Here is a 17,928-nt window from a genome sequence, read left to right as displayed (position 1 = left end):
TAAATTACTGCTTTTTCTTATTATAAAAATATCAATACCTTTAGATGTCAATCAGTTAAACATAAATCACCAAAAACATTTATGAAGTTTAGAACATTGTTCAATTCCAAGATAAAACATGCTTTATATTTAAAAAATAAATTAGAGACAAATATGAACCTAAAGCTGAAGAGAAAAGCATGTATAATATAATTATATTCATATTTAATACTTTATACACATAGTTGCTATATTCTTGAGATATTTTCTTAGGAATATTTCTACAAAAACAAGTATTATTTTTTCTTAATAAGTTGAAAGTTTGAACACCAACAATTTGTTCTTTCTGTTTTAAAAGAACATACATTATTTATGCAGCTTGAGCTTTATAAACTAAATTAAATAAGTTAATACAATAACCTAAACTGTCCCTGTATTTTTTTTTTTTTTACCATGGATCTATTTTGGCAAAATGGAGGTATATCTTTCAAACTGTTACAAGTCCTACCTGTGAGGGAGAAGACATGGAAGGGCCTTAGATGGAAGTGGCCTATTCTAACCTGATAGTGATAGAATCCACTGATAACATTTTCTTCAAGACAAAAGTACATATGCAAGGAATAGCTCATTAAAAAATGCTCCATTTTCACATTATTTCAAACTTTTATCGGTAGAATGGCTCTGCACATCAGTTTCACTGAGTACAGAAACATAGGAAAATAGTCCCCCAAAAGATGCGTTTATGAGCCTATATTTTTCAACATAAAGTGCTAAGAGATGAATAAGGAGGGCTGGGAATGTCTTGAGCTGTAAATCTTGAGACCTCCACATCATGGATGGTCCTGGAGTTCAGCATTCTGATTTTTTCCTAGGTTCAGGATGATCATCCAAGGTGGTTGGATGTTTGTTGGGACCGTCTGGTGTCTCACCTATGACAGCTAAAAAGATGATTTTCAGCCACTTCTGTTTCAGTTCCTCACTGTCTGCAGCAAAGCTGTGCACAGACTTGGACTGGGTCAGTTTGAAACTGTGGGGCAGGTCTGCACTCTTTGGCAGATCGTCCACAACATAGCCGAGGAGTGGAATGGTGGCCTGGGCTCGGACGTCCTAAGGAAAAAACATGGTACACAGGAGCATGAAATGTATTAGCTTGCTATCCGTGGCCCTTTGTGATCTGGTTCCCACTAAACCTCTTTCCATACCACTGTTCCACACAGACTCGTGCTGTTAGCTCTCCGTGGACAGAGCCTGTGATCCAGTCCTTGGCATACTGCCTGGATGTGAGGTCATTGAAAATGTTGGCTGAATGAATTAATGAATGAGAGCAGACACCTAAATCAGCTAGGATTCACTGACCCTACACCCCATGCCCTCTCTGTGAGGGAGTCCATTCAGCTTTTCATTCAGATGAAAAGGGGAAAGAATAATAGTTATCTTACTATATAAAACTAGCAAATGTTAATGATGATTTGATTACCACAGTTTTATTTGGTGATCCATTCATTCGTGCATCAATGTATGGACATGAAAAGCGTATAGAAAAAACAATGAAGTAGAAGACAATATATACCTTGGTATTTTAAGTTTATTTATTTATTTATTTTTTAAAGATTTTATTTATTTGACAGAGAGAGCACAAGAGAGCATGCACATGCACAGCAGGGGCAGAGGGAGAGGGAGAAGCATGCTCACCACTGAGGAGGGAGCCTGACATGGGGCTCGATCCCAGAACCCTGGGATCATGACCTGAGCTGAAGGCAGATGCTTAACCGACTGAGCCAGCCAGGCACCCCTTAAAAGTTTATTTCTAAAATAAAATTTTACCAGCCCTTAATGTAGATATAGGCTAAAATACAACAGATACATTTAAGATTTTATCTATTTCCAGGTGAACGCAGGTGTTTTTCAAGCACAACACAGCCCACAGTACCTGGTGCTGGCTAGAAGCTAAACCTGCATGTCTGTTGCTCCCATAGATTTAGCTCAGATCCATACATACATGGTTCTCAAAAACTTGTTACTGGACAATGAAAATCTGAGGTTGACTTAAATTCCCCTTCCTCTCAAATTCCTTTTTTTTTTTTTTTTTTTCAGGTATCCATCCATTCAGGAAAAAAACCCCAAACCTATAATAATTATTTCCCTTCATCAAACAGGCTCCTTCTCTTCCTTGCATCTCCCTCTGCTTCACCACCACCTCCCACGCCCCTTCCTAATCCAACTCATCCTTTCTCAAATCACTGAATAGGAATGAGAGGAGGGGAGAAGGCATATGATGCACAGGATGAAGAAACTATGGGCTATATCTAAAAAAAACCAAAACCAAAACCAAAACAAAACAAAACAAAAAAAAACAGTTAAAAAAATAAAAATCAGTTTAAATAAACTTGCATTTTAGTTACTAATTATTTTTCAATTGTAATGAAAGACAATGCAACTGTCTGAGCTCTCTCGTTCTGTTGAGGAGTAATGGACGATTTTGAGTTCAGTGTCTATTCACCTCCCTCTGCCCCAGGACCTCCATCCCTTTAGAAAGATACAGTGTAGATACCTGGGGGGCACCGTACATGTACAGCACAAGAGGGTCTTGTTTGGGGATCACACACCAAGCTTTCTGCCAAGGTTTTGACTTTTCCATATACTGAAGAAAGCTGCACACTATGCTGTTTCCAGATACTTCTGCTGATTCAATCTAGAAAAATATAATGGAAAGAGAGTGAGAGAGAGAAAACACAAAATGAACCAGGTAGAGAAGTAATTTACCTTAAGGAAATATTCATAAAGTACAATATATTCAATGTCATCCCTTTCATGAGCAAGGGAAAATATTTTTTAAAAGATTTAATTTTTTTGAGAGAGACTGAGAGCAAGAGACAGAGTGCACATGCACAAGCGGGGTGAGGGGCAGAGAGAGAGAAGCAGACTCCCCGCTGAGCAGGGATGCGGAGCTTGATCCCCGGACCCTGGGATCATGACCTGAGCCGAAGGCAGATGTTAACTGACTGATAGACACCCAGGTGCCCCACAAGGGAAAATATTTAAGTGAATTTTAATTCTTTGTATTATCAGACCTCAAATTTAAATAAAGGTAAACATTTACTGACTGCTTGCTATGCAGGTGCTTTTCTTAGTCCACTATGTGTATCATTTCATCTAATCCTCATACCAACACTAAGATGATACCACTTTCATTATCTATGAGGTTCAGAGATGAAGTAACTTTCCCCAGATCACACATTTTAGGAACCTGTGTGCTAGGCATTTGGGTCTGGATCCAGAGCCTGACCTTTTCACCATAATGCTATACCAGCTTCAACTGTGTTGAAGTGCAATAGCAAAAAGGCAAATACTGACCAGCTATTTTTGTCCTGGAACCTGAGATAATTTAAAAGTTTTTAAAATGGCAACAGCTACTTTGTAGACCCATTTACAGTTTTCTGCTTTGTCTCCTGATATATATCTCTGGTTAAAAAGGGAACAAAACCATTTGATTAAATGATAGATTTTATTATACACCTTATGGGAAGCGAGTGGTTTGCTTCTATTTTCAACTGCTCTAATCCTTAGGGTAGTGCTACTCAATGCCATCCACCGAACAGCACTGGTTCAGACTGTTTTGCTACCCATTCAAGATAAAGCACAGAAAGTAAGAGTAAACACTTAGAAACTTTAGAGCAATTGGACTTTGTGATGACATGCAAGCAACATGATTATGTTACAAAAATACTGAGCTGTGGTGGTTTGGAAATAAAACTGGCCCTTCATCACAGATAGTTTAAGAAGCACTGGCTGGCAAACTAGGGCCCACCAGCCCATCATCTGTTTTTGTATGGCCTATGAGCTAAGAATAGTTTTTATAGATGAACATTTAAAATCAATTTGATGACAGTGAACACTAACTCTGTACTCCAATTAAATAAGTTGCTATCTCCCCTCCCCGCAAAGAATTCCAGTCTTATTATGATATCATAAAATATTACACTAAGTTATTACTCAATTTTGAATTTTTAAAAAAAACTGTGAAAATGTTTTCTTTCTTGTTTAGAAGTAATATTCTCAGTTTTTCCTCTTGGCCTGCAAAGACTAAAATAGTTTCTCTCGGAAACTATTTTACCGGAAAAGTGTGTTGACTTCTGGTCTAAAGCACATAACAAACTTGTTGGCATGAAGCCAGTTTCAAATATGTGTGTATTTGTGTGTGCAGGTGCACATATATATTGATGGACCTTACATTATATATTTATTTGATTAAATATGTTAACCTGGTAACTTGTCCCCCAAGTATAGGTTTTTTGAGAAACTATCCAGAGTTTTTTTATTTCATAGATACAGCCTGAAATTCATCCCTTAACACAAGTTATCTGACTCACTGTATTATGCCAGTTTCGTCAGTTATTGTGTTTAAGTCTTGAGGCCAGTGAAATGTGCCTCCACCTTGCCTACCAGAGAAAGCCCCATTCTGGTCTGCCTACAAGCAACATCTGTACCCTAGAAGAATTCAGAGTTATACTTTTAGCTTGTCAGCCTATACTTTTTCAATGGACACTCAAATTTAGGATTCTTTTTCAGTTAACAGAAATGACCTTTGTACGCTTACACTGTATAAATGCTCAATAAATGCTTATTGATTCTTAATAAACCATGGAAATTTTTAATAAACCAAGTATGTCTCTGACTTCAGATACATAGAATTCTGATCATGAGCCTATTTTTCACAGACTTTCCAGGCTATGTTGAACTTTCTGCCACAAAGGCCTTATTACATAATTTATTCCTTATGTTAATGTCTTTTGAGTGTAAAACTCATTTCAGATACATGCTGCATTCTAGTTCCCAGGATTGACTGGGAGGTTCTGACTTTAGACTAAAAACATGAGTCGAGGGCACCTGGGTGGCTCAGTTGGTTAAGCGACTGCCTTCAGCCCAGGTCATGATCCTGGAGTCCCGGGATCAAGTCCCACATAGGGCTCCCTGCTCGGCAGGGAGTCTGCTTCTCCCTCTGACCTTCCCTCTCGTGCTCTCTCTCATTCTCTCTCTCTCAAATAAATACATAAAATCTTTAAAAAAATAAATAAATAAAAAATAAAAACATGAGTCGAATTCATTTGCAAGACATTTCAATAATATTTTAATGCAGTTACCAGCTTACTGTCACTGGCTATATTAAATGATGCTTTTAATGCAATAAGTTGGTAGACATTCTCAGGTAATAAATACTTTAATATGAATTTTAATAATTTCAAACAGTGGTTTTTGAAGCCAATATGATAAAATTGACAGAAAACCTTTCCTATTAAAAAATATACTATAAGTCGGGCACTAGGAGACAATTAATACTCTAATATTTGACTATAGCCACCTTCACAAAACCAACATTTCACTCTCAAATGCATGTGATTAAAATACAGCACTTGTCCCTCTTCTTTCTATACAACTGAATATGATCCCCAAATTCAGCAGGATAGGACAAAAGTATGCATCTTGCTTGTTCTTCAAGTTGTTAAATATTAAGAGAAATAACAAAATATGTCATTTGTATTCTCAGGGTTAAAAGACAATTCTACATTCCTTGCATAAAAATTTAAAAGTTATCAAACATTTAGTATTCCATACCTCTAAAATTCCTTTTCTTTTTTTTTCTTCACTGTCTGTGAATCCACTTATTATTTGATAACAGTCTTTACAAACTTTGTTTAATTTTCCACCATCGTACTCAAGTTGAGCTTTGTAATCAGAACACTTCCAACAAACCACCTTAAATTAAAAAAAAAAGTGAATAATCATAAAGATTTGAGCAATAATCACAGTAATAATAAATAAGAAAGAGTTAAATATTTAACACAAGCTTATACTAGACTAAGAATACCCTATGAACGTTAGGAGTATATATCATGGTATTATAATGCTGTTGGTGATGGGCTCTCCTTGTTCACCCTTTGTCTTCCTCACTCTAATGGCAGGAGATCTTCAAAGGCTTGCTTGGTCCTTTGAAGGACTTTTACCCTTCATACTTCTGGATGTTTCATCAATATACTCCCCAAATGAACTAATGATCTTAATCTTCCCTGCCCTCAGATCTCTCCTGACTCACCCCACCCCTCCCAAGCCATTCCCTTCTGTGCTCCCTACTGCAGAAAACAGCACAGCCATCTAACCAGTCAAGGCAAGTCAGAAACCTAGGAGTTATCATCTTCAACATCTCCCTCTACTTCGCCCCATAGAGTCACCATATTACAAAGTCCTGCTGATTTTATCTCCTAGATATTTTTTCAATCTATTTTTCTACATCTTCATTCCAAGTCTAAGCTATCAATGTCGTAATTTGGAGTATTAGTCTCATGACTGGTCCTTGTAGCATGCTTACTGGAATTTTTACTGGAGCATTCTCTAGCCTCTATTTTTACATCCCTCCAAGCTATTTTCCAAACAGCACCAGATGCTGTCTTAAACACACTAATCTGATAGGTTTCTCCTCTATTTAAAATCCTTACAGTTTTCTCTTTGCTCTTGAATAAAGAACAGATTCTTCCCCATGGCCTACAACGTCCTTTATAATCTGCCCCTCTTCCTCTCTGTAACCCCTGTGACACTGGCTTAGAGCCCCTGAAATGTCTCTCATCTCTGCTTCAGTGAATTAACTCTCGTTCATCCTTCAGATGTTGACTCAAATCTCACTTCAAGCAAGATTTCTCCAACTTCCAGAATAGAGCACTGTCTTTTGTCACCACGCTACTTAAGTTCCCTTACTTTTCTTGATGTACTGATTCGTTTTTAATCATATATTTGTGTGATTATTCACTGTTTATGTTTGTAAAACTCACTAGGCTGTAAGCTCTGTGAGAGACTGTCCTTGTATATTCTGCTCATAAGGCACCCAATGAACATTTACAGAATGCCAATAAATGAATGAGTACAATGCAAATGCATGTTATTTCTTAGTGAATAGTGTTTTTTTCTGATTATTATAGGATAATTGTTAGAAAAAAACCTTTGAGTTTAAAAAAATTATCTTCTTGGCCATAGCAACTTCTTACTAGATGTCTCCTGAGGCAAAGGAAACAAAGGCAAAAAAATAAACCTTTGGGACTTCATCAAAATAAAAACCTTCTGCGCAGTGAAGGAAACAATCAAAAAAACTAAAGGCAACCGACCGAATGGGAGAAGATATTTGCAAATGACTTATCTGTTAAAGGATTCGTATCCAAAATGTATAAAACTTCTAAAACTCAACACCCCAAAAATGAATCCAATTAAAAAATGGGCAGAAGACCTGAATAGACATTTTTCCAAAGAAGACATACAGATGGCCAACAGACACATGAAAAGATGCTCAATGTCACGTATCATCAGGGAAACGCAAATCAAAACCATAATGAGATACCACCTCACACCTGTCAGAATGGCTAAAAGTCAGAGAAAAACAAATACCATGATTTCACTCATATGTGGAATTTAAGAAACAAAACAAATGAACATAGGGAAAAAAAGAGAGAGGACCACACCAAGAAACGGACTCTTAACTATAGAGAACAAACTGATCGTTACCAGAGGGGAAATGGGGAGGGTACTAAATAGGTGCTGGGGATTAAGGAGGGCACTTTCTGTAATGAACACTGGGTGTTATATGTACATGCTGAATCACTATATTATGCACCTGAAACTAATACTACACTGTATATTAACTGGAATTTAAATAAAATCTGTAAAAAAATAAAAATAAAAAATTATCTTCTTGCTTCTAGAGGCATATTTTTCCTAATTTATCATAAACTATTTATGAACATAAAAATATTAGTAAAACTTTTAGTTTAGGTTCACAGCATGTAAATTCATGATATAGAACTATTCATTGTTTTCTCATAATTACAATGAAATTACTGTAGGATTTGGAACTAGACACGCCTGCATCTGCACATTCATATCAGCTACTATCTTATTTATTTCAAGTCATATTCTTGTATTTTGGTAATCAACATTCAAATACATTTTTGTTTGTTTACTAAAGGTAAGTCTATCAGTCAATACCTGAAATCATTTCAAGCAAACTCAATGACAGATCAAAAAGTCTTACCCTGAGGGGGAAAAAGTTATTTGCTATCAACTTGAATTTTTTTTTTAAAGATTTTATTTATGTATTTGACAGAGAGAGACACAGCGAGAGAGGGAACACAAGCAGGGGGTGTGGGAGAAGAAGAAGCAGGCTTCCTGCCGAGCAGGGATCCCAATGTGGGGCTTGATCCCAGGACCCTGGGATCATGATCTGAGTCGAAGGCAGACGCTTAATGACTGAGCCACCCAGGCACCCCCGTCAACTTGACTTTGATCACAAAACTGTTTCACTGAGCGAAAACTCAGGACAAAAATGGAAGGATAAATCTGCAGTAAGAGAATAATCTAAAAGAACTCTCAGTACAAACTGTTTTGCACTTTAGCATACAAATAATATATTAAATCACAGCACAATGCCTCCCTTCTCTGTTTACTTATTGCTTTTTAGAAGAAAGTATATCATCTTCAACTTGGTTTACAAGGCCATCCAAAACCTGCTGTTCTCTCTCTCCTGCTTCATTTCATGCCTTGTTCCTCCTCACGCTTTCTATATGAAACAACTCAAATTGCTGAAAACCTGTCACCTGCTTTCTCTGGCTGGAGGTGTTGAATTTTGTGAGAACAATCCTTGCCAGTAAATGGACTGTGCGTCCCTTTACATGCATAACCATAAACCTCTAATAGGCACAGAGCAGTCCACACCTGCTCCTTGGGGAGGCTCACTCCCCTGGCCCAGAGACAACTCTTTCATACTGAGCCATCTTTCTTGACTTTCCCCATCTCTCCACCCCTTCCCCCTTTTCTTTCAGCTGATGACACTTCCTCATACTTCAGTGACAACATAGTTATCATACTGAAAATTTCCTACCACAAAATCAAAAACACACCCACATTTGCACCCATCATTTCCTTTTTCCTTTTTGTTATAATGGAGGGAAGTTTCCCTCTCCCATCAGAAGCCTGAACTTCCACTTATGCTATATACATTCCATCTCTTGTCTTCTCAAGGACATCAACTCCTTTGGTTATTATTTACCTCTATTTCTTATGCCACAGTTCCACTTACTCATTGGGCTCCTGCCTCATGACCTATGGCATCTCAAGAGCAGACCCAACTTTCTCCTATCTCAGGGCTTCTGACATACAGAGCCACTGAACACCTTTCTCACCTCCCTTGGCTTGGTTAGCTCTTTCTCACCCTTTAGGCACCAGCTTAAATATCAACCCTTCAGACAGGTCTTCATTTTTCTTTTCTTTTAAATAGGGGGAAGGGGAGGGGCAGAGGGAGAGGAAGAGAGAGAATGTTAAGCAGGCTCCATGCCCAGCACAGAGCCTGACGTGGGGCTCCATCCTGCAACCCTGAGATTATGACCTGAGCCAAAATCAAGAGTTGGACGCTTAACTAACTGAGCCACCCAGGCGCCCCAGGGCTTCATTTTTCTAAGTAAAATTGGTTTCAAGTCCTCCTCCATTAACATTATTCTCCATTCTAACTTCTTCATTGCCTTCTGTTTTTATAGTAATCTGAAATGTTTATTTGTCTGTATACTTAACTTTGGTTATTTTCTCCATTAGAATGTAAGCTACGGGCAGAAGGGTATCATTTTGCTTACCAGTTTTCTCCAGGACCCAGCAGCACAGTGCTTTGCACATAGCTGTCATCAAAATTAAGTTTATTAATTAGTTGGTTTACTTATTGAATGATTTTTTTTTGCCTTTTCAAACTTGATGATTATACAACACTTATCTAGTTACTAGTAACCTTCATGATCATTAAGAAATCTCACTTACATGTCCACATGCTCGACAATGATGCCTTCTTCTTGTCAGTGCATTGAAAGATTCTTTGCATTTCATACACATCGTTACTTCATTATCTCGGATCCATCTTGGAGCTCTTTTCCCCAGCTCAGCAGTCTAAAAAGGATTCAATTTTAATAGAAAAAACTGTCATTTCCAAACTGTCATTTCCATCTATTTATTTACTTATTTATTAAAAAGGATTTTGACAACACTGCTCATATCATGCTTTGAAATTCATGACCTAGAAAAAGAAATAAAAGGTTTAAAGAAGTTTAAGCAGGAAAAAAGGCACTCACTATTGTATTATGTAAGAAAGAATGAGGTTTTGTTTAAATAGCCAGTTCCGGCATTGCAAAGAGAAAAGGCAAGATAAGAAAATGATTAGACAGATCTGCAACTGCAAAGAGAAAAGAGTTTATTTCAACTTACAGAAACCTCTGAGTGCATGTCATTGTCCTTTGCAATTGCATTTCTGAAGGTTTCATGCCTCTGATGGAAAGCATCAATGGTCTCTTGAAGAGCCTAAAATATAAATGAGATTCAAAGCATACATTAAAATATCACATGCAAATTAATAAAAATCCTTTATCAAACAAACATCTATGATGTAAGAATGATCTTAAAAATTAAATGACCTTATTCTGATGACAAATGTGTACACTATTATATGTGCACGTTTGTGTACACAAAGGTTACCAAAAAACAAAAATAAAAAATAGAAATATGGTTTACCTTGATCCATTCTTCTTTGTCTTGCTCAGAACTAAAACAAAACAAAATTCAAGTGAATACGAACATTAACGAGTTACACCTCATGAATAAAATTACGCTTTAATGCTGTTCCAACTTTCTAGAAAATTCAGGGATGTCTAGGAAGGAGTTACAATAAAAATTAAACAATTGCTGGCAACTGATCAAATAATTTTTTTTTTAAGAAAGTGGGGGAGGGGCAGGGGAAGAGAGAATCTTAAGCAGCATCCACAGCCAATGTGGAGCCTGACTTGGGGCTCAATCTCTCGACCCTGAGATCATGGCCTGAGCTGAAATCAAGAGTCAGATGCTTAACCAACTGAGCTACCCAGGCACCCCTGAACAAATAAATTCTTAAACAGAGTTTTTTTGTTTTTTTTTAATTTTTAAAAAAGATTTTTTTTTATTCATTTCAGAGAGAGCGAGCAAGCATAGGGTAGTGGGAGAGGGAGAAGCAGACTCCCCGCTGAGCAGAGAGCCTGATCTGGGGCTCAATCCCAGGACCTGGAGATCACGACCCGAGAAGGAAGGTAGATGCTTAACCACCTGAGCCACCCAGGAGCCCCTTAAACAATGTTTTAGACCATCCACTTTGGTACACATAACTTTTGACTGGGAGAGTTACATTTAGCTTCCATTAATACATTGTCCTGATGTTAAGTTTAACAACCATCATCTAGCTCAATATGTTACATAACTGCAGATTTAGCATTGTACCAGATATACAACTAGTCTTCCAATTCACCTTGGAAGAAAACACAGGAGGCTTTCAAAGGCTACTAGTCACAACCCATCTTAGAAAAGATTACAATTATCCTCTAGAATCTAAAATATCTTTGTAAGGTCTTAGGGAGCTATTTAACATTTCTTTGATAAATAATTTTGCTAGAAAGCTTTGGGCAATACTGTACTTAACCTATTACAGATAAAGCAAAGCAAACATTTCAGATGCTTGTAGGAAGGAAGTTTCACTAGAGTCAAGTCTTCTACTTTCCTACTGAGGCAAATTTTATTTCATCTCCCATGCAGGTAGCTTATATAGCGGGCTGCTGTCACAGTGTATATTAGAAAAGTCCCCATCAGAGCTAGATCTCCAAGCTGGAGAATTTTGAAGAATGCCAGAAGAGTGGGCTCTGTTTGTTTGCGTGTGTTTGGTAGGCTAGAGCGAAGTTTGAGTTCCAGCCGGAACGTCGCATGCCTCGCTCCCACAGGTATCATACATGCGTGAGTCTGGCAGGAGCTCTGCTCCTGTGACATCATCCATCTTTCCAGCAGATTTGTTCTGGAGCATCATGATGTGCCAAGAATGCTGCTGGAGTCTGTGCCACCAAATGGAAGATTCTGCTTATTGTTCACCTGGGGATCCTTGGACCAAGAGCCTTAGTGGTGGGGCGGGGTTTCAACCTTGCCCCTCAAAAGAGATTTCTCTCTACTGCAGTGCCCTGCCTGGATAAAATCAGTTCCATTGCTCTGGAATCACAGTTATTTCCCAGCTGCTTCTAGTCTTTTAAATGCAAACAAACTTGACAAGTCTTTAATGCTTTTTGTTTTACTTTCTCAAGTCATGGCAGAAATTTTACTCCTCTAATTTACTTATTACTATGGTTTTTTTTATTCATTTAGCAATATAAAGCCATTACATAAAAAGTACACAAGACAGAAGCCTAATATTCTTTTAAATACAAAAGAGGAAGCAGAGTGTAAGAGGTCAGTCTTCAGGCTGACTCATTTAGCAAGAAAAGCAGAACCCATTTTTTTTTCCAGGTGGCTTCTGAAGTGAATGATCTTTAAACATCTCCAAATATATACCCAACTTTGGGCTCCGTGTAATCCCTCTAACACTCTGATGTTCTGAGACTTTCAAAGTTTGTCCTTATTCTAGAAAGAATCATAGACTAGATAAAAAGTAATCACTTAATTCAGCTCTTCAAGTCACCATATAATCATAAGTATAACTACCACAATGGGATTAGGGGAATAAGAAATTTAAGGAAAAATGACTGTGTTTTTGGTATCAATTGAAATGTATCCAATCCTGTATACTGGAACTTTACAAAGTGATTATTGCCTGTACATAAGAAAATTCCTCATGCATCAGCCCTATCTTGAAGAGAAAACAGGCCAACCTGCTAATGCACAGCTGGGGTTTCCATTTTGGCAACCCCCAAAACCTTGATCATCTCTCTTTTGCTGTTTCAACACCTCTCTCAGGTTTGCAGATTTGGAAGTATGCTGGATTTCACAGCAGCAATGTCTTCATTCTTCTGCCATGAAGACTTCTCTGATGGTCAGAACTATTGATGAGTCCTCCCTGTTGCCAGAACCAATCACTCCGTGAGTCAAGCACTGAGGACTCCGGTCAGGAGCCTCTGAGCACAGCATAATATATTCTTCCCTCAGTTTGGTGGTTGGGGCCAAATTTCACCATGAGGTAGGAAAACCATGCCATTCAAAGCTAAGTCCTCTACACTTTTAATTTATGCTTGAAATGCCACCTTCTAATCCTTAGGAGCAGTCGCTGGGCAGCTCCCTAAGTAATGGCAGGTTCAGTATAGATTTTCTGTGGGAAATCAAAGGGCTACTTCTTCAAACTGTACTAGCCCTATCTCCCTTAACTGTAATTTCACCAATTCCCCCCGATTCCCTGGGCACAGATTCCTGCTAAAATGAATTATTCTCTTTTAAAAGTCTGAACTTCAAACTTTTATACAGTTACTAAGTACAAATATCCAGGATGAATTCATCTGAGCCAGCCAGAACCATACGCTATTGGTGCAAGAGAACAAACACGAACAGAAGTGCTCTCTCAGTCTCCAGACTCTAGGGTATCAGAACCATCAGAGTCAAGATTGGTACCTAACCCTCTGATCTGTGACCTTCTGAAGGTTCCCATATTTCACAATATACCTTTGTAGGATAAATGGAGGGCAGTCTTCTAAGGTAGATTATTTCAAAACCTGACAGCACTCTATCTTCCAGAGGTTCACACACAAGGTAGCTATGAGCCACTGTAGTGATTCTCATGGTTTTTTTCTTTCCAAACATTGTTAAGCAGAGGGATGCCAGAACCCCAGCCCTTCTTTCCTACTCAACAAAGCTTATAAAGAACCACCCCTTCCAGAAGTCCTGGTTTCTAGAGGCCACTATAACCCCAAATGGCTGCCTTCCTGTATCCTCCAACTGTGGCAGAATCATTACCTTTTCTACTCTGCCTCCTCTGAAAATCCTCTCCATCAAAGTGGCAATAAGTCACATGAATGCAGAGCCGCTGAAGGACTGACAGTTAATGCTTCAACACTTAGCATGGGATAGAAAGCATCAATAAACATCGTGCACCAAAAGGAAGGGTGGAGGGAGGAAGGGTTAGGGGAGAACGCTTTCCTACAAGACTCAAAACTCTGGCTTGAACACAACCACTTCATTCTCTGAGCACCTTGCAAATCTGAAGAGTCAATTTAATTTACTGAATTCTTACTATCTGAAAACTACTCTCCAGGCACTATGAAGGAATCAAAAAGGATAACATGATTCCTGCCTTTTAAGAGACTGTTTCTTATGTCCAGCCAGATTCCCAGAGGTCTATAGTATTCACTTGGGAAAGATCCTCAGAATTATTCCGTCCTACAACTCATTCTGATGCTTTCATAAAGCTGTGTGATAGGAAGGCTTCTCTCACCTGGCTTGCAGTTCCAATGTTCTCTCTTTCCCAGATACCTGGAAAGTGTGTGGATATTCTTCATTGTGAGTCTCCACAATTTTCATTCCATCGATGCCAACCCTGGTTCGAACTGTGAATTTAGAGCCCACCAAGCTGAATCTTGGTACACAGTACAGCAACATGTTGTTGAACTGCAAGGATACAGCGCACACATCAGTAAACAGGAAAACAAAGAAGAAAGAAGGAAGCCACCAGTATTACAAGTAGCCCTAGACAAAATTTCCAAGGAATTCCCAGGGAATTACATACCCCCTATGTGCGCAAGATTATTTAAATACTATATTGAGATTTTTATGCTTGTATCAGAACTACCTTACTGTAACACTCATAACATATTTCCCTTTATTGATTCATAATATTTAATTGATACTTAAGTAAACCAATCATCATTTTGTACTATGAAGAAAACTAGTTCAATTAAGTTCAGCAACAATTAAAGACTTTCCATATACCAGGAATTGAAGTTCTTAACCATATAAGCTGAAGCCCTAAGGCAAGAAAATTTCTAATTGTTATGTCTTACAAAGCAAGTCTTCAAAGCTAGTAGAGGAAATGAGTATATTTAACAATTATTTTTGCCAGTGTGTTTAGTATTAAGTTTAAAAAAAAATCAAGTTATTAGTTTAGAACATGTGGGGTTAGCACACTAAACCCTATGTAATAAACTAAGTTACTGTTTTTTATTGGCCTATAGCTTAAGAATTTGTCATGTATGGATAGAAAAGTCATCTATTGGGGTGCCTGGGTGGCTCAGTCGTTAAGCGTCTGTCTTCAGCTCGGGTCATGATCCCAGGGTCCTGGGATCGAGCCCCGCATCGGGCTCCCTGCTCAGCAGGAAGCCTGCTTCTCCTCTCCCACTGCCCCTGCTTGTGTTCCCTCTCTCGCTGTGTCTCTGTCAAATAAATAAATAAAATCTTTAAAAATAAATAAAAAGAAAAGTCATCTATTTTAGCAAAAAGTTTTTAAAGATCTTCTTTATCAGATTTTCTTTTAAAATGAAGGACTTTATTTTGAAACTGCATCAAATAATGTATCATGCTCCATTTCTAGTCAACAATGAACAACTTCTGCTAGTCAGGACCAAACAGTAAGTTTGGGGAAACATTTAATTCACTTTTGAACATACTGAAACATACAAAAGGAAGAAAGGCTAAATACTTAGGTTAATTTGTAGGTGGATTCCTAAAGAAGGTCCATACTTACCTTCTTCCTCCTTCATATTTATTGTTTTTGACACTGCTTCTAGAGTTACATATATTTTTCAAAGACAAGAATAACTGGGGACTTAAACTCTGTGCACTATGTAACCTCTCATGTCTCAGGATTATTATCTATAAAAGTCACTGGTTATTCAGGGGATTAAATCCAGAAAAATGTCCTGTTCTGCCAGGTTCTGTTTGGCTCCACAAAGCCATCAAGAAGAGAGATGTGGATGGACTTTTAAAACATTTCAACTGGTCTATGTGACACTGCCCATTGTACTCATTCTGAAAGCAAATTTCTTATCATTTGTTCCTTGTACGTTATTTTGCTAGTTCCTGTAACCAGCATCATAAATTTCATTTCTACACTGGATAACGTAGAAACAAAAGGGTAATAAATACACTTTAGCATTTCACATTTACATTTCTAGAAGAGAACCCTAAAGACCTATCATCAACTGTCCACTGCATTCTAAGTGTGGCAATCTCCAGTCTCTCTTCAGTACATAGGATTCAGGGATTTGAAAACACTCTGAAAGGCTCTCATCACCATCCCAGCTTGATTAAGGCAACAGCTTGCTGCTAACTGTTCCTGTTAACACTTTTTTCCTATCTTGTATGAAGGCCTTCTCAGAAGGGGATTTGGTCAAGGCTGTGAATGGTACTGCAGAGCAGCAACCAACATGCACAAGGCTCAACTTTCTTTTTTAAAGATTTATTTATTTGACAGGGGGAGAGAGAGAGAGAGCGTGCGCGTGCAAGCAAGGGCAGAGGCAGAGAGAATCCCAAACAGGCTCCATGCCCATCATGGAGCCTGACCTGGGGCTCAATCTCACGACCCTGAGATCATGACCTGAGCTGAAATCAAGAGTTGGACACTTAACCAACTGAGCCACCCCGGTGCCGCAAGGCTCAACTTTCAAGATGGCAACCACCACCTCATGTTTCTGCAAACTGAGTGACAAATGGAATGTTATGGAATAAAATTTCTGAGTTATCTGATACTTGTACTTAAGTTCACTTTATAAAATTCAGCAAAGCCTTGTTATTTTATAGAAACATAGTCCATGAATATGGAAGTTCTAGGCATTTGTTTTTTGTGGTGACACTCATACAAGATGACAGACTATCTTATAAATGATATGTTTCTCTTTCCATTTTATGCTTGCAGGATTATGCTTCCCCAATTACAGACGCTTCCTAAGTGGGACTTTACATTCTAAACTGTCAGTAACTATTTATTAACCTTATATAATTCATATCACAATCTACTGCAAATCAATAAATACCATTTTTCTTCTTCCTAGAAGTCAAAGTAAGAGCACAAGGATATAAAATACTGTTTACAAAGCAGTAGATGCCTTCTGTTCTATCTGTGAACCTTGCTCCTGTGGCAAAAGCCACCATCATCTTCCGTGTGGGTTTCCGCCAGTGCTCAAAGAGGAAGTCAGAACAACTGCACGACCAAGTAGATGGCTTTCCCTTTCAGTGAGGGAGACGGCTTTTTATCCATGGCCAGAAGTGGTTACGGACATGTGATCTCTGGCTGGTGGGGCAAGCTCTGAAAGTGCTAAGCTAGAAGCCAGCCTCGATTTTATTAAAACCACAGGAGGAGTCCTCCTTCCTGATCTCCAGTGATCCTCAACTACTTATTTCAAGGGTCTTGAAATATTTGAGTGAAACAATTCAATGTCATGTTTCACCAGAGACAGTTTCATTAAAGTTTTTTTTAAAGTTTGTAAAAGTACATGGTTGGAGAAAATTTCCAGTGCCTTCTCTGTATTCAAAGTTTAAATGGGTCAAGGGGGAAAAACTGAAATCTGTCAAGCAATAAGGAAATAAAGACAAGAACAACAAAGGGCCAAGAATAAAATCTCTTGGGTTATTCTCCAGGATAATTTGGGGATTTTTTTTTTAAACTTTCAGATGTCAGGTGTGGTTATTTAATTTAGTCAACAGAGTATCCTGCAGTAATAGAAAAAAGCATAGTGTGGAGGCAAGCGAATGAGCAAACATGTGGAGGTCTGCTCAAGGTTGAAATCAGATTCTACATGCAATTTGGCTTTTTAGAGAAATGTAAGATCACCAGAGTAGGATACAGAAAACTAGCCCTCATTTTGTTCCTAGAGACAGAGAAAAATAAAAACGGTACTTCTGAAGTTTCTATATACAAAAAACCAAGATGCTCTATGGGAAGAAAAGCGTGTTGTGAAGAAGAGAGCGTGTGACAAGGACAGTGCAGGGGGTGGAGGCGGGAGGCGTGCAGGGATTACTAGAATGGACCTACAGAAATGCTTCTAAGATGGTATTCACAAGACGAATGCGGCTTTCCGGTAACTCCTGCTCTAGGACTCCGTTCTCCTGGGAGGCAATGGCAAGAGAGGTTTGATAGCTCATAATAACTGGAACAAGATGGGTCCTTTCTTC

General features: G+C 38.3%; 1 protein-coding gene across 3 annotated transcripts in view; it reads right to left on the bottom strand.

The window, feature by feature from the left end:
* Window positions 1–298: 298 nt before the first annotated feature.
* FGD4 (FYVE, RhoGEF and PH domain containing 4) overlaps window positions 299–17,928 on the bottom strand; it is a 148,807-nt gene continuing 131,177 nt past the window's right edge. For all 3 annotated transcript variants that reach the window (XM_028113200.2, XM_028113202.1, XM_028113201.2), the window contains exons 11-17: window positions 14,258–14,430; window positions 10,564–10,594; window positions 10,261–10,353; window positions 9,820–9,945; window positions 5,593–5,733; window positions 2,531–2,671; window positions 299–1,086 (exon numbers count right to left, since the gene is read on the bottom strand). In XM_028113200.2, coding sequence (XP_027969001.1) covers window positions 829–1,086; window positions 2,531–2,671; window positions 5,593–5,733; window positions 9,820–9,945; window positions 10,261–10,353; window positions 10,564–10,594; window positions 14,258–14,430 — 963 coding nt within the window. In that variant the 3' untranslated portion in view covers window positions 299–828. The remainder of the gene's footprint in view (window positions 1,087–2,530; window positions 2,672–5,592; window positions 5,734–9,819; window positions 9,946–10,260; window positions 10,354–10,563; window positions 10,595–14,257; window positions 14,431–17,928) is intronic.

This window comes from Eumetopias jubatus, unplaced genomic scaffold, assembly GCF_037043125.1.
Source record: "Eumetopias jubatus isolate StellerSeaLion01/CBP00866 unplaced genomic scaffold, mEumJub1_p1.0 scaffold_8, whole genome shotgun sequence".
In the NCBI taxonomy this organism is placed as follows: domain Eukaryota; kingdom Metazoa; phylum Chordata; class Mammalia; order Carnivora; family Otariidae; genus Eumetopias; species Eumetopias jubatus.
Note: the sequence above shows the minus strand (reverse complement) of the source record. Positions and strands in the feature narration are given on the sequence as shown.